Source organism: Carassius carassius, chromosome 4, assembly GCF_963082965.1.
Source record: "Carassius carassius chromosome 4, fCarCar2.1, whole genome shotgun sequence".
NCBI classification, from domain to species: domain Eukaryota; kingdom Metazoa; phylum Chordata; class Actinopteri; order Cypriniformes; family Cyprinidae; genus Carassius; species Carassius carassius.
In genome coordinates this window covers 36,171,972-36,197,488 of record NC_081758.1, presented here as the reverse complement: position 1 = coordinate 36,197,488, position 25,517 = coordinate 36,171,972, and the positions used below count along the sequence as shown (strand labels likewise).

General features: G+C 39.2%; 1 protein-coding gene across 1 annotated transcript in view; it reads right to left on the bottom strand.

The window, feature by feature from the left end:
- galnt9 (polypeptide N-acetylgalactosaminyltransferase 9) overlaps positions 1-22,700 on the bottom strand; it is a 118,865-nt gene extending 96,165 nt beyond the window's left edge. The window contains exons 1-2 of the mRNA XM_059548664.1: positions 22,040-22,700; positions 3,163-3,343 (exon numbers count right to left, since the gene is read on the bottom strand). Coding sequence (XP_059404647.1) covers positions 3,163-3,343; positions 22,040-22,280 — 422 coding nt within the window. The 5' untranslated portion in view covers positions 22,281-22,700. The remainder of the gene's footprint in view (positions 1-3,162; positions 3,344-22,039) is intronic.
- Between the last annotated feature and the right edge of the window lie 2,817 nt (positions 22,701-25,517).

Genomic DNA, 25,517 nt, shown 5'->3' with positions numbered 1-25,517 from the left:
CCTCAGAAATTAAATTACCAGCAGCCCCAGAGTCTAGTAATGCAGTGGTTGTAATGTGTTTGTCTTCTATCCATAATTCAACTGGAATGGTTACACACTGTGTATCACAAATGGAAGTGAGAGGAGTACTCATCGAACGTTGTGAGGAAGTAGATGCACGAGTTGGGCAGTTGTTTCGTTGATGGCCAGGTAAGCCACAGTACATGCATAGCCGATTGGAGATGCGTCAATCTCTTTCTTCAACAGACAGATGGTAAGCATTAATCTGCATGGGTTCATTTAGTTCATTAGGTGGCATGAAAACTGGGTTCTGTGCAAAGTTACCTGGATCGTCGGGCACGTTGCAGATTGTCAATGGAAATGGTGAGCTCAATGAAGCTATTAAGATCTCTGCCCTCGTCTCTGCATGCTAGCTCAGTTTGAAGATCATAATTCAGACCCATGCGAAAGAGTACTTTTAATGTGTCATTCACCCAGTTGGTCTGGGCTGCCTGCGTGCGAAATTGTAAAGCATAATCAGCCACCGTCATTCTGCCTTGAGATAATTCCAGTAAACGATCTCCAGCTCCTTTTCCCTCCTTAGGATGATCGAATACTTCTCTGAACTGTCGTAGGAAATCTTGAAATGAAGAAAATGCAGACCCATCGGAACCCCATACAGCAGTAATCCATTCCAGTGCTTTCTCAGTCAGAAGAGAACAAACAAAAGCGATCTTCCCAGTATCAGTGGTATACAGCGTGGGCTGCTGTTCAACAAACAATGAGCATTGTAGTAGAAATAAAGAGGGGACAGGCAGAATGTCAGGGTCACAGGCAGAGAATCAAGGTCCAGTAAACAAGCAAGGGTCGGTAGGTAGGCAGCGGAGGTACGTAAATGATAACAGACAAAATCAGCAACAGGAAAACAAAACCGGGTAATAACGCTCAGAAATGACAGACACAGCAAATCAAGACTTCGCATTGAACTGATGTGATAGTCCAGCTTATATGCACTAGTCCTGATGGGTTGCAGCTGTGACGGTGATCAGAGTCCAAGGACGGGGCTTAATGGTAATGTAGTGTAATCAGTGTAAATGAGTGGGTGGATGCGTGTGTGTCAGTATTCAGGTGAGGGGTTTGTCTCCGTGACACATGGTGTATATATGGTAGGAAAGTCAAATCAGCAAATAAAGTTGCATTTTGTTACATACCACTCCAATTTTTCCTTTTCCTCCAGAACACCAGAACATATCACAAAGCGGAGTTTCTCAAATATCTTGTGAACATCTCTGTAAATAATTAAAGGGATTGGTCACCTAAAAATGAAAATTCTGAAATTCTGCAATGATTTACTTACCCTTATTTTGTTCAAAATGTTTACATGAATAACTTAATTTTAATTATTATTATATTTTTTACATTGTCTAAAAAATGTTACTTGAAATTAAGAATATAAAAAATATAATATACAATATAATATAATATTGTAACAAGGAGTCGGAGGCGTTCGGATCCATATGCAGCATTTATTAAACAGAATGGTCATACAGGCAGAGATCAGGAATGGTGTCAGGTGTGTCAGGGATAACCAGAATCGTAACCAGAAACAATCAGAGATCAGGACAGGCAGCGGAGAATCAGACTCAGAATAAACAGTCCAAAGGTCAAAACACAGGAATAACAAACACAGGGAAAACGCTCGGAAATGTCAGACTGGCTAAACAAGACTTAGCAGTGAGTGAGAGTGAGTGTGCTGCTTTTATGTGTGTGTGTAAATGAGGTGCAGGTGTGGCAAGGAAATTGGCTGATGAATGAGGTGCAGGTGTGGCAGGGTGATTGTGATGCAGTGACTCATGGGTAATGTAGTTCGGGTGTGGTGCAACAGTATGAGAGGTGCTAGTGTCCAAGTGACAACTGGTGGTTGATGGGTGGAATGGTCCTGACTGGAGTGCCCTCTACTGAAGCTCATGGGCACTCCATCTAATGATCGTGACAAATATAATAATATAATATAATATAATATAATATAATATAATATAATATAATATAATATAATATAATATAATATAATATAATATAATATAATATAATATAATATAATATAATAATAAGACTGGCAAAAACCAAATGCATCAGTCAGAACTTAAAATCGAAACTTAAAATGTAAAGTTTGTTTTTTTTTAATATAGGAATTTGTAACAGACTAGAACAAATGCCTCTGCACACTGCGGCTCAACCAGTGGCGAGTCTACAGTTGGTCCTAGTTGGCATGGGCCCACCCTGTGGCCCAACCATTGAGAAGTTGGTAATTTTCCAAATGGATGTAATTTATCTTTCTGTTGGTCCCACCCACAATGTTATGTTTGCAATGTAAAGAAATAATAGTAAAATACACACCTTTGGGAAGTTGTTTTTGAAAACAGCTAAACAAATATCAATTAGATCAATTCTTTAAAAAGTATATATATCCCAACTGAATCTACGTCTTAGTACTGAATGCGAACCGTCTTACTTACAAATTAAGCCAGACCACCTGCGGGTGATGGATTTAAAGATCATAAACTTCTGAGTCAAGCGTGTTTTAAGCATCAAATTAGCATAGGTACAGTGTTGTAATGTATTAGTAAATGTTGAAATTAAAATGAATGTTTATAAATGCTTTAGAAGTATTGTATATTTACCCTTTGTGCTGTATTTTCTGTTGGCAATCTGACATGCAGTTTTCATACACTTTGCCCACCCAGTTTTATGTAGGCCCACCCACTTAAACACCCCTGGGCTCAGCGTCTATTTGAATTAGTGACAATACACCAATGCCACATTTTGGTTTATATCACAGTTTTGAACTAAGTGGTATGACTTGTGTGGAGTTCAATTACTCACACTGTTTGTGAAATTCCATCTCACAGAACGTTTTAAAATGATTGTTCTGCTCAGATAATCTGTTTAAACTCAATCACGAGTACAGTACAATGAAGCACTGTGATAGTGGGTTTTTAATCAAAGGGTTTTAACTCATCATATTTACAGTATCTCATATAGGATGCACTTTGTTATTTATACTACGTAACCTTAATTTTATGACTTATATCTGCAAAAATTGATCCAAAAGCACAAGCGAACATGTCTGTCCATCATAGCCAAGGGCATGTTCTGTGTTTAAAGTCACTGTAGAATACTCACTTTTTCGGCCTGTAGTCTGGAATGTTCCTGTCCAAGGAGATGCGGTCGCTCAGTTGGGCATTGTAGCCGTACTCCTCATATCTCCCTTCACTCTCTCGGCTGTCTTCCCCCAGTGTGGCAGCTGCACCGCCCTGTCCTAGACCTCCAGGACCCTCTACCAGACCCATGGGCTTGGCTAGACCTGCAAAGCAATGTGGGGAAAAAGAGGTTTGACTTCGGTTAACATGACAAAGGTCAGGATATCCCATAAGTATGGGTTCATTATTGCGGAAGTGAGATAATTGGATGTTGGACACCAAGATATCACATTCACCTTTTGTCACCTCTTTCATACAGACCTCCCGGTGGAAAAGTTGGAAAGCAAATGAACTGTGTTTAAAGGGTTGTCAGTGTGGAGTAAGACTTCTTTCCCTTTGGAAATACACTTAAAATGTCTAATCTATTCTCTGGATCTATGCTAATAGGAATGGGATTGATGCAAGGGTTTTTTCCAGCACAAGGCACATCAAATGCGGTGTAGTTTGACACCCAAAGAATATTAGAAAAAAAAGAATAAATTATATCAGATAATGATTGCCAGACGGTTGTTCTTAATTAGAATCATTACTCTTTCTGTTGAATATTTGTGAACTGCTAAAGTTTTTGGTTGGAATAAATGACATGTTATTTGAAATCCAGGATTTAAATCTTTGCCATGCTCTTTAAAAGGGATAAAACAAGTGTAACAGACCTATTAAAGATGCTGTTTGATTTTGACATTTAAAAGAGCAAAAATATGTTTCACTGAATTATTAACAGCTACATAAAAAATTCGATCATGTTTCGAAAATAAGTGTATGATCCAAGGATGTTCATTTTAAAGCCTTGAATTACAGAAGCGTTTATCCCTTGCTTCTAAAATGGTTATGTAGAAATATCTTGTAGCTGATTATATTTTACTTTCTTTTTCTATGAACTGTGCAGCTGCACTTCAGAATATCAACCTGTGTTAAAAAAATATTTAATAATAGTTTGTAAGTCCCATATTTGAAGCTTCTTTACAATACCAAAGAAAAAAAAAGTATGTAATTGACTTAACATTCTATATTAGTTTTGCTACGTAGCTTGGCAACCAGCCTACTGTTATCTACTGTTAAAGTGCCCCTATTATGGATTTTTGAAAATTACCTTTCATGCAGTGTACAACACAACTCTAAGTGAATGAAAACATCCTGAAAAGTTTTAAATCTGAAAGTGCACCATGTATAAAGTTATTGTACCACAAAAGAAAGAGTCGACTCTGAAACACTGAAACGAAACCCAAGCTATTTTTATGTTGTCAACATGAAACATTAACACATTGCCCAGCCACTTGTTCTTGTCTTGTCTTTTCATGTTGGTCTAAATAAAAATTCATTCATTTTTACTAGGTGCCCGCTTTTGGAGGTAAAATAGCGGTTTCCCTGGTAACGCTGTACACAAAGCAGCACTGAGCTCACAAACACTGCTTTATCAGGCATAACAGGCATGAGGAAATGAAAATTAGACCAATCGGAGCAATCACCACAGTTTAGCACAGTTTAGTCATGCAAAGGAGGGGTTTGGAAAGAATGAATCGTACAGCGAATCGTTTGGGAGTCGCAAATTAGGTAAAAAAAAAAGCATATTATAAGAAAAATATGTTTTTGAATGTTTTTTTTTTACTTTGCATGCATATAGGGGCACTTTAACTACTGTACTTTGCAGATTGTTTTATTTTATTTATTTATTTTTTTACCAATCATTATTAGACATTCATATTTTTCTTTAAGCATCTTTGTCTTATTATTTAGCTTTTTTTTCGTATTGTAAAATTCATATGCAATAAATGTATTCTTAGAGAATACATGTATAATAAAATAATACAGTTTTAAACTACCTAAAATAATGCATGAAATATATACACACACACACAAAGTATGAATTATTCAGTGTAGTAGAAGGGAAAAGAAAGTTTTAGATTAAAAAGAGTCATTTTTAAAAAATTATTGTCGTTATTATCAAGAAAATTATGTTATATGACAAATAAAACCAGCAACCAACTGAAACAATATATATATACAGTACATATATTATATATATATGAGTATATATATACTTTTTTTATTTATTTTTTATTATTATTAAAGCTTACTGCTTTATTTTACCGTGCTTATAACTCTGAATGTCCATGTTTCTTAACACCACACAGTTGACACCCATTCCAGCAGGCAAAGAGCTTCTTTGATCACTAACCTTATCATTTAACAAACATCATTAGATTTGATATGAATTCATTACAGAATTGTTTTTGAGAAGGTCTGCTTGAATGGTTTGGCTCTGGGAGGTAACGGTGCTTGGCAACCGAACATAGAAATTGTGTCTTGGGATCCAAACAAGTCACTTCCACAAACACCAGTTGGTGCAGCATTAAGCCCTAATTCCTCTCTCAACCCTATAAACCAGGCTTGCACCACAAATGGCTCCGTCCCAGCTGATCTACAAAAAGCATCCCAGGGCTACACCTCTCTTCCTGGCAGTCATGACCTCCCAGAGTGCTAGCTTGTCTTGAAGGCTGAGTTCTTGAATCCTGAGGTTTTCTCGCAAGCTGGAGCTGAAATGCTATTGCCTCTCTGTAAACGTCTGAGGTATTGGGTCTCTTTCACTGTCATTGTTATTGCCATTGTCTGGAAGGCTACCTCTTTTGGCTGTTTTGAAAGAATTCTATTACATAGTGGCCTGGCTTTTTGACACTAATCCCTAAGAGCCAGCTGTCTATGGCAGACAGAAACTGCATATCACACTGACTTAATCCAACATTCTGCTAATACACAAAATGTTGAGGAAAAACATAATATAATTTCCATGAATATAACATTCAGCTCGAAAAGTTTTCAAAAAAAAAAAAAATTTTTTTTTGCCAACAATCTCTCTGATGTAAAAAAAAAAAAAAAAAAAAAAAAAAAAAACTAAGCTGGTTTAGAGGGTTTTGGCCACTTGTCAAGTGCTGGCCAAACAACTAAACCAGCTGAATACAAACTTGGCCAGGTTTTCTATAACAAGGATGTCCAATCATGCTCCTGATAGGCTAATGTCCTGAAGAGTTTAGCTCCAACCAGCTTGAATACACTTGTCTGGATGTTTGTGGTTATTGTGTCTCATTTCAAAGGCTGTGTCCTCTGGAGGTCACACTTATTGGCTGCATAATTCATTGAGGCAGCTTTATTTCAGAAAAGTAAAATTACACTCCAAAGTAAGAAAAAAAAGACAGTTATGTATGCCTCAAAAGAAAAAGAAAAACAGTATATTTTATAATGATTACTTTTCTGAAACGAGACATCCTTTATGACATACACGGCCTACAAATGTGAAGTCCAGAGGGTGCAGTATTCAAAATGATACCACAACAACAAATGTCCTGGCAAGTCTATTCAAGTTGTTTAGAGCTAAGCTCTGGTTCAGGTGTGTTTAATTCAGGTTGGAGCTAAAGCTGCATTCATGCCATGTTGTAATTACCAAAATTTTGAGATAACAACACATGACAATCTAGTAAGAAATGTCCAAGTCCTCAGACTTGGAATTATGTGTTTCTATGACACCATTAACACTCATGTAGCACCTAAATGAATTTGTGCTGGTCAAATAGTACAACAGTCACGTGGTCTAAGTCATCTCTCTCAGAACATTCACAGTTTACAAGTTGTAATTACAAAGTCTATGGGCAAGTTAACACTTTGGCATTGATAGTGTTGCCATAGAAATGCTTAATTAAGAATCTGAGGACTTGGACAGCTCCGAGTAGAATATCATGTGTTGTCATCTCAAAATTATTGCAATTATGACATGGCGTGAATGCAGCTTAAACTCTGCAGCACAGTGGTATATTAGGGACAGGTTTGGATACTCCCGATCCAGACCATTGTAAATGTGCATGTGCTTGCATGTGTAGTCAGATAATAATACGCTCTGAATGCTGTAAAGAGACAGCAGTAATTTCAGTGAGCTGAAGAAATTAGGTTACAAAGACCAAATTATTCTGTTTTCGTCCATCTTAAAAAATAAATCTACAGCTCACTTGCCATTATTTTAACCTCCAAATGAAAAGAGCTTGATAGAGACTGGTGATTTGGAAGCTTCTAGTTTACAAATCTTTGGTAATACGATAAATACATCAATTTACAAAATGCAGTTTACAAAAAAAGCAACAAACTAGGAGCATCATGTTACAGAATTGCACATAATCACAAATCTGATAGTGTCCTCTTGGGTTTACAGATTAATAAAACACCTATCAAAATGTATAATTGCTTAAAAAATATCTGTTAGCTGATTGCTGCTCGCTATTCCTAAAAGTAATAAAATATTATTATATATTATATATATATATATATAATGTATATATCTTAACAATCTTAACAAAACTGCTAATACACTACTTTCTTTTTCTATTGGTCTCTGTAATTGCCAGTCTGCTGTAAACAAAGCCGATCTCATTACTTCTATTATTAGTCATTCAAAGCTTAATCTCATGGCCCTAACAGAGACCTGGATCAAACCAGAGGACACTGCTACACCTGCAGCACTCTCCAATAATTTCTCATTTTCCCACTCCCCCCGTTTGACTGGAAGAGGTGGAGGTACTGGTCTGCTCATCTCTAATGATTGGAAATTTAATCCTGTACCCTCTTTTGGTATCAACAGCTCCTTCGAATCTCATTCAGTTACTGTTACCTACCCTTTTAAAATACATCTTGTAGTTGTCTATCGACCCCCAGGACCACTGGGTAAATTTTTGGATGAATTAGATGTGTTGCTCTCAACCTTTTCTGAGGATGGTACTCCCCTAGTTATGCTTGGAGATTTCAACATCCATCTAGATAAACCTCTGTTTGCTGATTTCCACGACTTTTGGGGAAGTCGTGGCCTAATGGTTAGAGAGTCGGACTCCCAATCGAAAGGTTGTGAGTTCGAGTCCCGGGCCGGCAGGAATTGTGGGTGGGGGGAGTGCATGTACAGTTCTCTCTCCACCTTCAATACCACGACTTAGGTGCCCTTGAGCAAGGCATCGAACCCCCAACTGCTCCCCGGGCGCCGCAGCATAAAAGGCTGCCCACTGCTCCGGGTGTGTGCTCACAGTTTGTGTGTGTGTGTTCACTGCTCTGTGTGTGTGCATTTCGGATGGGTTAAATGCAGAGCACAAATTCTGAGTATGGGTCACCATACTTGGCTGAATGTCACTTCACTTCACTTCACTTCACTCTGCTTGCCTCTTTTGATCTCAACCGAGTGTCAACTACTGCTACTCACAAATCAGGCAACCAACTGGACCTTATTTATACACGACACTGCTCTACTGATCATGTTCTGGTTACTCCACTGCACACGTCGGATCACTTCCTCCTCACTCTTAACCTCAACATGTGGTCCCTGCCACATCACTTACCCCTCCACATGTCATCTTTCGACGTAATCTACGCACACTTTCACCCTCCCGGCTTTCTGCAATGGTTTCATCTTCACTTCCTTCCCCCAAAACTGTTCGCATCTTTGGATGCTAACAGTGCTACTGATACTTTCTGCTCCACTCTTACATCTTGTTTAGACACTGTTTGTCCCTTATCTTCCAGGCCAGCCCGTAACACCCCTTCTGCCCCTTGGTTATCTGATGTTCTACGAGAACACCGTTCTAAGCTTAGAGCTGCTGAAAGGGTGTGGCACAAATCCAAAAATACTACTGACCTTAATGTATATCAGTCACTCCTATCTTCTTTCTCTGCTAATGTCTCCACTGCTAAAATGACATACTACCATAACAAAATTAACATTTCGTCAACAATTCTCGCATGCTTTTTAAAACATTTTCCATAACCTCCTGCTTCATCTCTAATAGCTGACAACTTTGCAACGTTTTTCATTAATAAAATTAAACACATTAGTGCACAATTTTCCACACCACAATCAGTCAAGCTCATATCACCAGCAAACATACACTCATTTACATCCTTCTCTTCACTCTCTGAGGCAGAAGTCTCAAAACTCATCCTTTCTAATCACCCTACTACTTGCCCGCTTGATCCTATTCCATCTCATCTCCTTCAAGCTATTTCTCCTGCAGTTGTACCTGCACTCACTCACATCATCAACACATCCCTCCACACTGGTGTTTTTCCCTCATCATTTAGACCGGCACGTATAACTCCACTACTTAAGAAACCCAACCTCAACCCATCTCTTTTAGAGAACTACAGACCAGTTTCCCTTCTTCCTTTCATTGCAAAACACTTGAACGAGCTGTGTTCAACCAAGTATCTACATTTCTCACAAACAACAACCTCCTTGACAGCAACCAATCTGGCTTCAGAAGTGGACATTCAACTGAGACGGCCTCTCAGTTGTTGAAGCTCTAAGACTGACAAGAGCAGAATCCAAATCTTCATTACTTATCCTGCTTGATCTGTCCGCTGCTTTTGACATGGTTAACCACCAGATCCTCCTATCAACCCTACTGGCAAAAGGCATCTCAGGAACCACACTTCAATGGTTTGAGTCTTACCTATCAGATAGGTCCTTCAAAGTATCTTGGAGAGGTGAGGTGTCCAAGTCACAACATCTAACTACTGGGGTGCCTCAGGGCTCAGTTCTTGGACCACTTCTCTTTTCTGTCTACATGGCATCATTAGGTTCTGTCATTCAGAAACATGGCTTTTCATACCACTGCTATGCTGATGACACTCAACTCTACCTCTCATTCCATCCTGATGATCCGACGGTTGCTATTCGCATCTCATCTTGTCTAACAGACATTTCTTCCTGGATAGGAAGAAGAACTGCTTGTGATTCCAGCAAACCCATCGTTTCATCACAATTTCACCATCAAGTTAGGCACATCAACCATAACTCCTTCAAAAACAGCTAGAAGCCTTGGAGTTATGATTGATGATCAGCTGACTTTCTCAGACCACATTGCTAAAACTGTCCGATCCTGCTGATTTGCTTTATTCAACATCAAGAAGATCAAACCCTTTCTTTCAAAACATGCTGCACAACTCCTTGTTCAAGCTCTTGTTCTGTCCAGGCTGGACTATTGCAATGCCCTCTTGGCAGGTCTTCCAGCCAATTATATCAAACCTTTACAATTAATTCAGAACGCGGCAGCAAGATTAATTTTTAATGAGCCAAAAAGAATACACGTCACACCTCTGTTTATCAATTGCACTGGCTTCCAATAGCTGTTCGCATAAAATTCAAGGCATCAATGTTTGCCTACAAAACTACCACTGGCTCTGCACCCATTTACCTAAATTTGTTACTTCAGACTTATGTGCCCTCTAGAAGCTTGCGTTCTGCAAGTGAACGTCGCTTGATTGTGTCATCCCAAAGAAGCACAAAGTCACTTTTACGGACTTTTAAATTAAATGTTCCCTCCTGGTGGAATGACCTCCCCAACTCAATCCGAGCAGCTGAGTCCTTAGCCATCTTCAAGAATCGGCTTAAAACACATCTCTTCCATCTTTATTTGACCCTCTAACTTTAACACTCACTATTCTAATTCTATTATTTAAAAAAATCTAACTACCTTTCTAATCTTTTTGTATTCTATTTTCTTTTAATTTATTATGCAATTTGTGTGTGTGTGTGTGTGTGTGTGTGTGTGTGTATGTGTGTGTGTATTTTTTTTTTTTTGAGCCAACGCAAGAGGACACGATGGAGCCTGCCATCCCGCTGGCTCTGTCCAGCCTCCTATGTCTCATGAGACTCTGCTTGTTCCATTAAGCTCATGTTCTACTGTGTTCACTCCCTTCAAACCTTAATTTCATTCAGGAAGTTTCCCATCAGTCAATTATTTTCTTAAAACAACCACACGAAATCACTGTTGAAAAATGAAACCAGTTTAAACAGGGTTGGCACAAACTACCCAACATTGGGTTATAATCACCCTGAGTAACAGAAAAACTAACCAGCACATTGGTAAAAAAAAAAAAAAAAAAAAAATATTTATATAAAATGACCCAGCAAGCTGAACCCAGCATTTGGGATAACAAAAATAAAGATATATTTTTAGAGTGGAGAAAAAATACCCAGCACCTGGGTAAAAAAATTACAAATAACCCAATACAATGACCCAACCTGCTGAAACCAGCATTTGGGTAAAAAATAACCCAGCATGTTTTACAGTGTATAAACAAATAAAACAATATATCACAATAATGTTTTTATGTTATGTTATGTTATATTATAATAACTAATCTGCACTGTAACATATAATATAATATAAAATAAATATAATTAAAAGAACGTATGCAAATTAATTATAATAAAATTTCTGTACCCGTCTGAACAAAATGCAAAAAAACACACCTTTTACTAGTCATGTTGTTTGTGAATACAACTATGTACTATAAACAACATCAACAACCGATACAGGTCATGACCCTTTAAGCCACTGGCTTGACCAATGAGATTTAATCCGCTCTCTGTTTGTGGAGGTCTTTTAACCATCCGTTCATGATCTATTTGTGATACTGCGAGTCAAGTTTATCTCCTACTTTCTCCTAAAGTGCTCTGACAACATTCAGGCCCACTGCACTTCACTCTGAATTGCTTTAAATTATGTAACAAGATTTGATAAGAAAAAAAGATATCTCTATGACCATCTATGGATTTCAGGATAAGAGATACTCCTTTTTGAGGTGATTTAGAGGCTGAATGAATATATAAATGCATGTCAAAATTGATGCTAGTGCAGCATAAATATTCATGAGGAAAATGTGGTTAAGGGGACTGAATGGCAGGAATGGACAATCCCCTTGGAGTCCAATGTTAATGCATTAGACACTAAAAGTTGCTGGGCCATAAAGCATTGATGGTATTGTAATACTGTACCTACTAGCCTGATTATAATGCAAAATGTAAGAAAAGAAAAGAAAAATATCTGAATTGGAACATGTGAGCCATTTAAATCAAGTCATATAAATTATGAAAAATATTTTACAAAAATATTTCAATATAGAAACAATTATGTTATACACTGGGAACAATTATTGTTATTGTCATTTCTTCCATTGAATTTCAGTCTGACTCTAAATTACTAGAGCCAGAGGAATTGCATTATCTAAAGTGCTAGCACACTGTATCAGAACTCTTTATAAATGTATGGCATATAGGGAATCTTCACAACCTCAACCCTACAGGGGGTTCCTGTATAGTGCGGTAAGCCAAATATATACTTCCTAAATTTACCTTTTGAACACTATACAAAGAAGCTACATAAGTGCCAAGTGTGTTTGCTATGAGACATACAGATGTAATGCAATTATTTAATTATGTTTTACTAAAAAAAAAATGTAACACAATAATCATATATATATATAGGAACAATGCTGGACCCAAATGATTTGCATGTTTGAATTACAAAAAAAAAAAAATTTCATTTGTGAAAGACATATATGATTGAAAAGACACGTGAGTGAGTAGATGACTATTTCAAAACTTTTAAAGTCAATTATGTAATTTAGCAGACAATATTACATATTTGTTAATCAAAAGTTTAAAAACCATTCAAACATTTTATTAATTAATAAATGCTTAACTCTGCTTTAACTTTTTATTTTTTTATATTTTCGTATACACTCATATTTTGGTTAAATAATATTTTTTTGCAGATTCTGCAAGGTGTATGTAAACATTTTACCTCAACTGTAAATAAATAAATAATTATATTTCAAATAAATGTTGTTAATTTTAACATTCTGTTCATCAAAGAATTCTGAAGAAAAGAAAAAGAAAAACATTTCCACAAAATTGTTAAGCAGTACAACTGTTGTGTCACGATTATTAGATGGAGTGCCCATGAACTTCATTAGAGGGCACTCCACTCAGGACCATTCCACCCATCAACCACCAGATGTCACTTGGACACTAGCACCTCTCATACTGTTGCACCACACCCGAACTACATTACCCATGAGTCACGGCATCACAATCACCCTGCCACACCTGCACCTCATTCATCAGCCAATTTCCTTGCCACACCTGCACCTCATTTACACACACACATAAAAGCAGCACACTCACTCTCACTCAATGCGAAGTCTTGTTTAGCCAGTCTGACATTTCCGAGCGTTTTTCCCTGTGTTTTGACCTTTGGACTGTGTATTCCGACTCTGATTCTCTGCTGCCTGTCCCGATCTCTGCTTGTTTTTGGTTACGATTCTGGTTATCCCTGACACACCTGACGCCATTCCTGATCTCTGCCTGTATTACCATTCTGTGGAATAAATGCTGCATATGGATCCGAACGCCTCTGACTCCGTGTTACAGAAGACTTCGCCATACCAGGATCCAGCAGCCCGGTATCCCCTTGTCACTGAGGTATCGGTTCCTGTTTCAATGTCAGCATATCACCAATCCAGCCTAACCACAGATCCAGTTGACCTGCTGTTAGATCTTAAGCAAGGAGATCGATCTATTGAGGACTATGTTCAACAGTTCTGTAAATTGGTTTATCGAGTTCCTCTAGACGATGAAGTCTGGTTTAAGGATTTATTCCGTTTTGGACTCAATGAACCAGTAAAATCATGGTTGCCTAGAGGGGAGTTTAATTGCAGCTTAAGGGACACCATGGACTATGCACTCTTGTTATGTGGTTCTCCTTTCACGGTGGGAGAGGCAGAGGACTTTAAAGCCCCAAAACCGCTGCACAAGATGGCCGCCAGCCCAGCGCCGCTGCACAAGATGGCCGCCAGCCCAGCGCCGCTGCACAAGATGGCCGCCAGCCCAACGCCGCTGCACAAGATGGCCGCCTCAGTTGAATTTCCAGAGTCAAGTCAGGTCCCCGTCGACTTTCCAGAGTCAGGTCAAGTCTCCACTGACCGTCCAGAACAAGGTCAGGTCACCATTAACACCCAAGAGTCAAGTGAAACAACAGTTAAACCTTATGAGTCAAGTCCGGTCTCTGTTGATTTCCCAGAGTCTAATCAGGTCACTGTTGACCATCCAGAGTCAGGTCAAGTCTTCGCTGACCTTCCAGAGTCAGGGTTAGTTCCTGTTGGCCTTCCAGAGTTGAGTCAGTTGACCGTTGAATTTTCAGAGTCGAGTCAGGTTCCAGTGAACTCTCCAGAGTCGAGTCAGGTTCCAGTGAACTCTCCAGAGTCGAGTCAGGTTCCAGTGAACTCTCCAGAGTCGAGTCAGGTTCCAGTGAACTCTCCAGAGTCGAGTCAGGTTCCAGTGAACTCTCCAGAGTCGAGTCAGGTTCCAGTGAACTCTCCAGAGTCGAGTCAGGTTCCAGTGAACTCTCCAGAGTCGAGTCAGGTTCCAGTGAACTCTCCAGAGTCGAGTCAGGTTCCAGTGAACTCTCCAGAGTCGAGTCAGGTTCCAGTGAACTCTCCAGAGTCGAGTCAGGTTCCAGTGAACTCTCCAGAGTCGAGTCAGGTTCCAGTGAACTCTCCAGAGTCGAGTCAGGTTCCAGTGAACTCTCCAGAGTCGAGTCAGGTTCCAGTGAACTCTCCAGAGTCAGGGCTAGTCACCATGGACTTTCCAGAGCCAGGGCTAGTCACCGTTGATCCTCGGGAACCAAGTCAAGTCACCGTTGATCCTCGGGAACCAAGTCAAGTCACCGTTGATCCTCGGGAACCAAGTCAAGTCACCGTTGATCCTCGGGAACCAAGTCAAGTCACCGTTGATCCTCGGGAACCAAGTCAAGTCACCGTTGATCCTCGGGAACCAAGTCAAGTCACCGTTGATCCTCGGGAACCAAGTCAAGTCACCGTTGATCCTCGGGAACCAAGTCAAGTCACCATTAACCTCCATGAACTAACTCAAATCACAGTTGATCCTCAGGAACCAAGTCAAGTCACCAACGATCTTCATGGGCACAGTCAAGTCACAGCTGATCTTCATGAACCCAATCAAATCACCACAGATCTACCAGAGCCTCGTCACATCTCAGCCGAACTCCCAGAGCCTCGTCACATCTCAGAGCTCTCGTCCTATCCTGTCACGGCCAGGGAGGCCGTCAATGAGCTCTCATTCATTCCGGTCTTGGCTACGGAGACCATCCACCAACTCTCTGTCTGTCCTGTCATGGCCACGGAGGTCCTCCATGAACTAACCGCCTGCCCTGTAATGGCCAAGGAGGCCAGCTACCATCTCACCACGGCCACGGAGGCCGCTATTAACCTGTCAATGTTCTCTGTTTCAGTCCCACCTGAGCAGACTTGCGGTCCGGTGCCATCGACTCCACTGTGGTGGTCCTCTGCTCCGCCCTGGTGGGCTTCTGTCCCGTCTGCTCGGCTGTAGTGGTCCTCTGTACCGCCCTGGTGGGCTTCTGTCCCATCTGCTCGGCTGTGGTGGTCCTCTGCACCGCCCTGGTGGGCTTCTGTCCCGTCTTCTCAGCTGTGGTGGTCCTCTGCTCTGCCCTGGTGGGCTTCTGTCCCATCTTCTCAGCTGTGGTGGTCCTCTACTCCTCCCTGGTGGGCTCCACCTGCTCCACTCTGGTGGGCTGCCACGCCACCTGCTCTGCCTTGGTGGACCCTTGTTCCAGAGTTAGGCCCATGGCGGGCTCCCGTTCCCGAGTTAAGCCCATGGCGGGCCCCTGTTTTCTATGCCAGGCCCAGGAGGGGCTCCTGTTTTCCTGAGTTAGGCCCAGGAAGGGCTCCAGTTCCACCTGCTCTGCCCCAGTCCACTGCACTTTCTCATGGACCTGGCCCTCCATCCCTCCCCCTGTTCCGCCTCCGCTCCACAGCCCTCCTAGATTGTTTTGAGCGTCTGGAAGCCGCTCCTTTGGGGGTGGGCTATGTCACGATTATTAGATGGAGTGCCCATGAACTTCATTAGAGGGCACTCCACTCAGGACCATTCCACCCATCAACCACCAGATGTCACTTGGACACTAGCACCTCTCATACTGTTGCACCACACCCGAACTACATTACCCATGAGTCACTGCATCACAATCACCCTGCCACACCTGCACCTCATTCATCAGCCAATTTCCTTGCCACACCTGCACCTCATTTACACACACACATAAAAGCAGCACACTCACTCTCACTCAATGCGAAGTCTTGTTTAGCCAGTCTGACATTTCTGAGTGTTTTTTCCTGTGTTTGTTTATTCCTGTGTTTTGACCTTTGGACTGTGTATTCCGACTCTGATTCTCTGCTGCCTGTCCCGATCTCTGCTTGTTTTTGGTTATGATTCTGGTTATCCCTGACACACCTGACGCCATTCCGGATCTCTGCCTGTATTACCATTCTGTGGAATAAATGCTGCATATGGATCCGAACGCCTCCGACTCCGTGTTACATGTTGTCAACATTAATAATAATAAAAAATGTTTCTTGGGCACCAAATCAGCATATTAGAATGATTTTTTTTTTTTTTTTAAGGAGTCAGAATGATAATATAGCACTAAAGACTGGAGTAATGGCTGTTGAAAATTCAGATTTGCCATCAAAAGAAAATGTATTATTTTATTAATTGTGTTAATTTTTTTAATGTTAATAATATTTCACAATATTGCTGTTTTTGCTTTATTTATAATCAAATAAATGCAGCCTTGGTGGGCAGAAGAGACTTCTTGTAAAAACATTCTAAAAGCTTTTAAAAAAAATTCTAAAAGCCCAAACTGTTCGGTAATGTAGTCTTCTCTGTTTATAGCACTTCCCAGGTAGAAATCTGTTTAGTCTTCCGCATCTCTGTTTGCGGAGATAAACCAAACTACAGCTGTAAAAATTAAACACACTTTAGCGGTAATGCTCACGGTAGATCTGGTGCCTAATCAGGGGGCTAATTGCACATTGTCATAGCTCTGCATTTGTAATAGCAGTCAGACAAAAGGTCTTTTCACAATAATCCAGCATTTCTAAACAACTGTGTCAGAATTGACAAACTACCTATCCCTGAACTGTTCTTTGCACTTATAGTTTTTGCTGTTAAATGCACTTTTTCATTTTGTCCAAATAGTAAATGGCATTTCACTTTCTGCACTGATTACCTTAATCTATGCAGTCATAGTTTATTGTACTGTATAGCTTTGTACAATGTAAATTAATTACACTCTCGCGGCTCAATGCAACTGATTTCCATGTATTACTTAAGTAAGAGCCCAATTATTCTGGTTTTATAGTGACATTTCCACTTCGCTCGCACACTTTAGCTTCACAGCTATTCCACAAGGTCAGATTTAGTAGGGTGAAGCAATCCTACAGAAGAATCAGCAAGCACTTTACAGTAAACAATGACAAACGTCACAATACAACTTCACCCAAAAATGAAAATTTGCTGAAAGTATACTCACCCTCAGGCCATCCAAGATGTCGATGAGTTTGTTTCTACATTGAAACAGATTAGGAGAAATTTAGCATTACATAATTTGTGCTCAGCAATGGATCCTCAGCAATTAATGGGTGCGATCAGAATGAGAGTCCAAACAGCTAATAAAAACATCATGATAATACACAAGTAATTCACACGACTCCAGTCTATCATCTTAAGTGGAAAGCTGTGTGTTCATAATGAACAAATTCATCAAGACATTAACTTCAGATTGTTGGTTCCGGCTAAAATAGAAGTCTTCTATAGCTTTCTCCAGTGAAGACGTCAGTCGTCTCATCTAAATCAGGTGAGAAATATGCACAGATAGGAGTTGTGTGGATTATTTTTTATCAACTATTTGAATGCTCAATCTGATTGCACCTGTTTACTAAAGAGGATACATTGGTGCGGAACTGACATAATGCTAAATTTCTTAAATGAAGATTTCTGAATGAATGTTCCAATGAAGGAACAAACTCATTTATATCTTGGATGGCCTGAGAGTGAGAACTGTACATTTTCAGAAAAAATGTTCAACTACACAAACTCATCACATATACAAACTGGCCATGAACTTGTCTATAAACCCACAGTAAATGAGAGACTCCATAACAATCTTTATGCTACTGAGAGAAAAACAATTAAATAGCAAATAATTGACAAAAAAAAAATCTAAAAAGCTTTTATACCACATTATGCCCATTAAAACTAAGGTGGAATTGAATTTATAAAACAAAACAAAACAAAAAAAAAAAGGTTGTTTGTTTGTTTATTTTCTTTTAATACTGTAAATTGAAATTAAGTTTTGTCTAAAAAATCAGTGGTAAAAATCATCCATTCAATGTCTTAATGCAGCCCATTAGGTCAGGTCCTTCTTGCATATTCTGCATGCAACACAATGCATGGTTATCAAGGTTAATTGCAATTTTGCCAAGCACACCACTGGTGCCCCAGGTGCTTGATCATGCTATGTACTATGGGGGGGGGTGGGACATGATGACACATCTATCCATCTCAAACCAGAAACATTTTCGGTGATAATGTTTTACATTTTCTCTGGAAAATTACTCTTTTAACTAATGGTAATACAAACATTTACAGCATATTTGTTTAGATGTTTCAAGCGATGAGTGTGCCATCAACAACCAAACAAATACTGTTTTCTTGTAAAACTCGCTGTGTCCTAGAAATGCAATTGGACCTCGTAATAATTCTCTGGGTCATTGTCAGGACGATAAACAACTGAAAAATAAACAATTATGTCAAATCACCACTGGAAGCAAATACGGCAACAGAAATGTGAAAACCTCAAGGGAAAACCAATTCCAATCTCAATATCACATACAATCGACGAGTGCCTCGCACTATTGCACAAGTTTTATGTGCATCAGATAAAAATGTGTCGAAATGAAATGTATAACGGCCCCAATATCAGGAAGATTTGTGACAGACTGATGAATTCTACACAGTGGAAAAGCCTCCGGGGGAAATATGTGGTGGCACTTGTGCAGAATGAAAGCCCTCTCAATCAGTAGGGCACATTAGAGGGCTTTTTTTTGTGAAGCAGTGCCTCTTGGCATTCTTCCAAATGCAAGAAGGATAATTCAAACTGACAGAGTGACTACCCTTCATACACAAATGGTGCTGGTCTTACAGAATAACAATAAGATCAAATAGATGCACTTAGAAAAGCAAACTGGGAGTGAGAGGTCTTTAACAGACGTTTAAAGGAAAGATAGCACATCACATGAACTATGACCTTCACATGTTCTCCAGGAGAAAATATTCTCTATAGTCTAGGAACATACTGATTAAGGTATTGGGCACTTATTTTCTAAGAAAAGAACTAAGCGAGAGCACAAGTGTGGCAAGGACGAGTGCATAAGAAGTAAGATCGCAGTAGGACAATTCCTTTTTACAGGCCCAGATAGAAGCTGCTGATTATTTTCTACAGTGATTTGGGGGTAAAATCTATGGGATTATGAAAAATGGATTTAAAAATACAAAAATATACTAAACAAATCTTCCAAATCTTGCATTGACGGCCAAACGCATAATCAAATTAGCCAAAAATATGTGAACACACTGGGGAAAGATCATTTGTTTAATGGCAGGACGTAAAATTCTGTGTTTATATGATCAAAAATCTGATTTTATGAGAGCATTCATATCTTAAAATGAAAATATAGCATTTTCTTCCTAACCAAAGTCTCTCAAACATCATAGGAAATTTAGAATCATTTTAATATTTCATTCACTGCTGTTTCTTGCATTATATTTTGCTTTTAAAAAATAAGTAAAGATCCTGATAATAATAATAATAATAATAATAATAATATCCTCCTTACTTATGTACGTTCATAAGGAGAGGTCAGTTTTTTGTCCCAGACAAGCATGTAGAATTGCATATTAATTTTACAACCCGAATTCCGGAAAAGTTGGGACGTTTTTTAAATTTTAATAAAATGAAAACTAAAGGAATCTCAAATCACATGAGCCAATATTTTATTCACAATAGAACATAGATAACGTAGCAAATGTTTAAACTGAGAAATTTTACACTTGTATCCACTTAATTAGCTCATTTAAAATTTAATGCCTGCTACAGGTCTCAAAAAAGTTGGCACGGGGGCAACAAATGGCTAAAAAAGCAAGCAGTTTTGAAAAGATTCAGCTGGGAGAACATCTAGTGATTAATTAAGTTAATTGATATCAGGTCTGTAACATGATTAGCTATAAAAGCTTTGTCTTAGAGAAGCAGAGTCTCTCAGAAGTAAAGATGGGCAGAGGCTCTCCAATCTGTGAAAGACTGCGTAAAAAAATTGTGGAAAACTTTAAAAACAATGTTCCTCAACGTCAAATTGCAAAGGCTTTGCAAATCTCATCATCTACAGTGCATAACATCATCAAAAGATTCAGAGAAACTGGAGAAATCTCTGTGCGTAAGGGACAAGGCCGGAGACCTTTATTGGATGCCCGTGGTCTTCGGGCTCTCAGACGACACTGCATCACTCATCGGCATGATTGTGTCAATGACATTACTAAATGGGCCCAGGAATACTTTCAGAAACCACTGTCGGTAAACACAATCCGCCGTGCCATCAGCAGCTAAAAACTAAAGCTCTATCATGCAAAAAGGAAGCCATATGTGAACATGGTCCAGAAGCGCCGTCGTGTCCTGTGGGCCAAGGCTCATTTAAAATGGACTATTTCAAAGTGGAATAGTGTTTTATGGTCAGACGAGTCCAAATTTGACATTCTTGTTGGAAATCACGGACGCCGTGTCCTCCGGGCTAAAGAGGAGGGAGACCTTCCAGCATGTTATCAGCGTTCAGTTCAAAAGCCAGCATCTCTGATGGTATGGGGGTGCATAAGTGCATACGGTATGGGCAGCTTGCATGTTTTGGAAGGCTCTGTGAATGCTGAAAGGTATATAAAGGTTTTAGAGCAACATATGCTTCCCTCCAAACAACGTCTATTTCAGGGAAGGGCTTGTTTATTTCAGCAGGACAATGCAAAACCACATACTGCAGCTATAACAACAGCATGGCTTCGTCGTAGAAGAGTCCGGGTGCTAACCTGGCCTGCCTGCAGTCCAGATCTTTCACCTATAGAGAACATTTGGCGCATCATTAAACAAAAAATACGTCAAAGATGACCACGAACTCTTCAGCAGCTGGAAATCTATATAAGGCAAGAATGGGACCAAATTCCAACAGCAAAACTCCAGCAACTCATAGCCTCAATGCCCAGACGTCTTCAAACTGTTTTGAAAAGAAAAGGAGATGCTACACCATGGTAAACATGCCCCGTCCCAACTATTTTGAGACCTGTAGCAGAAATTCAAAATTGAAATGAGCTCATTTTGTGCATAAAATTGTAAACTTTCTCAGTTTAAACATTTGCTATGTTATCTATGTTCTATTGTGAATAAAATATTGGCTCATGTGATTTGAAAGTCTTTTAGTTTTCATTTTATTAAAATTTAAAAAACATCCCAACTTTTCCGGAATTCGGGTTGTATATTAATTCAACTGATCTCAAATAATTAATACGCATATGGAAAGACATAAACGACTCTTAAAAATGCATACTTTGTTTTCATAATGTAACAAAACTTTCTCTGAAAACCCTCTACTTAGAGACACAGGACAAAATGTTTTGCTGTAAAAATCAGGCAATGCATCCTTGCGATTATACTGTACTTTCTCTAATTTATTTGACAGCACTTTAAAGTTCATTAGTAACATTATGAAACCATGTAATGCTTAAAAGATCATTATATTTAATCCATTTGATGGATATATTTTGATAGGTCAAATTAGGATTATGTGCACCTAAACCTGTCTTGCTCTTGTTAACATGTTTATTGCATCATAAACAAGTCTGTAGTATTTGTCATGTGTTAAATTATTAGGATGACAATTCCATTAAAATCCAAAGTGTAAATCTACATTAAATCATATCTACAGTAAATGTCATTTAAAGACTGATCTATCATGCATTATATAGTGCCTATAAAGAACTTATTAATGAAAGTCAAAGATGCTTAAAGCCCACATACCATTTAACTGGTTATAGACCACATCTTCTAGTCGCTCGAGCCTTTTGAGAATGGACTGTCTGTCCATGGAGTTCGTAACTTTGGCATTCCTGCCTCGCAGTCTCTGATCAGACAACCTCCCGATCTGCACGAGCTCTTCGGATCGGTCCTGGATCCTGCAGTAGACGGAGAACAGGATGATCCCGACGAACACCAGAATGTTGACCGTCAGCAGAGTTTTGATCTTGCGTGCCACAGCCATTAAAGCCCGAGAGCGACACTGTCAGACCCCTAATATTGATCCATATGATCCGCTGTGGTGGGAGCTGTCCATTCAGCACCACACACAACAAACCGCGTTGAGCAGTTTCACAATTTTAACAGCTGATCAACGAGCGCAAATTATGATCCAAGTATATATGATAATGATATATAAGTAAAACCACGTAATATGATTCGCAATCAAATCCCACCGCCTCGGGTTGTTGTCTTGACCCCCATAAAAAAACGTTTAGAAATGTGTCAGAGGAGCCTACGGAGATTACGCTCCGATTAAAAGCACGAGTTTAATCACGCTGTGTATTCAGGAGTCGAAAAGCATGAGATGTGCACAGTTCAAATGGCTCATTTTAAATGTCAGTGCGTTTCAGACAACGATCCTCCGTGTGCAGCATCATTCACGCAACTCGCGCTCGAGCATCGAAGTAAAACGCGATTTCAGTGGCCGGGCTGATGAAATCCACAATCCTTATACTACGAACGCAGGTGGAAATAAAAAAAAACGCTGTCAAGTGACGCTTTGCATGGCAGCATTCTTCTCTCGCGCTCCCCGCATGCTCCCTCCCTCACTCACATCCCGCTTTTTCACGCACTGCTCAGCGCTCTGGTGACGTCTGCAAACTCATAAATATTCAAAAGACTGTGTGAGGGGATGAAGGGCTGGAATATGATAGATGGTGAGGATAGCTGCTGTACTACATTCTAATGTTTTCGCGGAGATTGGTCAATTGAATTACAACTCGGAGAGTTTGTAGGAGAATAATGTTTTTCAATTACCCTCAAGTGTAAATAAGGTATATACATGAGCTATTGTTCTGAATTGAAATGATTTATCATTATTCTTGTGAAATTAGCGCTTTAGATAAAAATAGACCTTTAAATCTTTCTAACGTTCATTATTCTTCAAGCCAAGTTACTTGTCTTCCTCCTCCATTTTGAGTTGTCTTTTGCCAGCTCGATGTTCTTTTAGCAGATTTGTGTGTTTTTTTTTTTTTTTTACCATGCAAGCATTGACAATGATGCAGCCATAGAACAGCCACAGGCTCAGCACCCGCCTACTTCCACTCACTATTACGAATCTACATCTTCTCTCCAGACGTCTGAGACACGCTAGTGAGCGATGCTTCGTGGTACCGTCACAGAGAGGCACAAAATCACTTTCCAGAACATTTTCGTTCACCATTCCTGACTGGTGGAATGATCTTCCACTCCCTTTCTGTGTTCCAGAATGCTGAATACCTGACAATTTTCTAGCCACATCTGAAAATTCATCTCTTTCAAAGCTACTAGACTTCATCTAAAAAAAAAAAAAAAGTATTTTTCTTTATTTATTACTTCTCTTTCTAGCTTGTATTTATTTGAACAATGTCTAAAACTTGTTATTACAAGCACTTCCTATGTCTGTTTGCCTCTGTATGTATCCTCCAATTGTAAGTCGCTTTGGATAAAAGCATATGCTAAATGACTAAATGTAAATGTAAATGTAAATTTAAACTACACTCCTCTCAAAAGTTTTGTTTAGCATGAAGGAAGGCTGAAGGCCTCCGAGAAGCATTTTCGAAAGTTTCTGTAACCACAAAAGTAGAACACATTAAAGGAGACATATGAAGTTGCTAAAAAAAATATTATTTTTATATTAAATTATTATTTTATGTTATGTTATTATATTTTGTGTATTTGGTGTAATGAAATCTGTTTATGCGGTTTAAGGTTAAAAAACACATTATTTTCCACACACTTTACATTATTTTTTCTCCTCTTTGCCATGCCTTTCGATTTTTACAAACTGCTCAATCTTTCTGAAATGCAAGGAGTACACTGATTGTCCAGCTATCCAGTGCATTGTGATTGTCCCGAATACTTCAAGCATGTGACAGAAATGTTACGCCCCTTACCATACTGTGATGCCGTGTTCGGGCGCAATGAGACAAAAACGATCAAACCCATTACAAACGAGGCATTTGCATCCAGTGGGGGCATAATTACTGATTATAATGACTTAAACTGTATTTTTACGCATTGCGTTGCATCGTGCTTTGTAAACATAAAACCATGTCTGCATTTGTACTAGACATGGCAAGCGCTACTCTATACTGCTCAAAACTCATGTTTGAATCATCAGTGGAAAATCCTTTAAATATGAATAAGTACTTACAGGCTGTGAGTCAGCATTAGAGAGACGCCCCCCACCTCACATGATTGTAAAGTGCTTTGGGTTTACAACAATACGCAATAAAGCGCTATATAAATGCATCATTCATTCATTCATTCATTCATTATTGGTCAGAACACCAGCATTGTAGGCTACTCTCCCCGGAAACAGTCCTCGTCCTCCGTAAAATGTGCTGCACACATCTGAATATTTGGATTCAACTGTTCTGGAACAGTGTTGTAAATACAACTTAACCACTGATTTCTAGCTGTGTCCTCTTTTGGAAGGCCATTTTCGCTTTCACAATGAAACAACTTGAACAACATGGCGGCGGCAGCAACAATACTACAGCGAGAATCAAAGTTATGCCTTCTTTCTTTGTGTAAACATTCGGGCAGTGTTATGCAAATCTTCCCACACAGTGACGTAGATGTGGGGGCATGTTTAAACGAGGCATTTTAGGAGGGCGTGGTTGAGTCTTAACTTTTCTAAAGAATATCTCTTTGGGTTTGAGACTTGCAACTTTAGGGATGTTATCCATTCACGAACAGCTTGTAACAGTCCAAAGAGAAAGGAAAACTTTAAATCGCATTATATGACCCCTTTAAATGCATATGCTCGCCAAGTGGCGTTCATCTGAGAACATTATACACAATTTAATGTTTGCAACATGTCACCCACTTCTGTTTTACTTTTACAAAAAGAGTCTGTCTAGTTGCTTTATATTGCAAACCAGTGTTTATTGTCATTATTATAAAAATGATCATAAACAAACACACTGGTTTGCAGTGCTACTGTTTTATGCATTTTGTTTCCCTTTTCACATTCCTGGGTTTCTCAGAAGTGGAAGCTGTCATGCATGGCGAAACTGTGGTGAATGGAAAGTACAATATTCAGGCTATAATTTTTACAATTTTATTTGTTCCAATAACAATCAATCATATAAATAGAAATAGAAACTGTATGCTACTCAAAGATTTACCATTATCTGACATTGTAGATCAAAAAACATGAGAAGCCTTTCATTAGTTGCAAAAATATTGCAGAAACGAGTTTTATTTTCTGTAA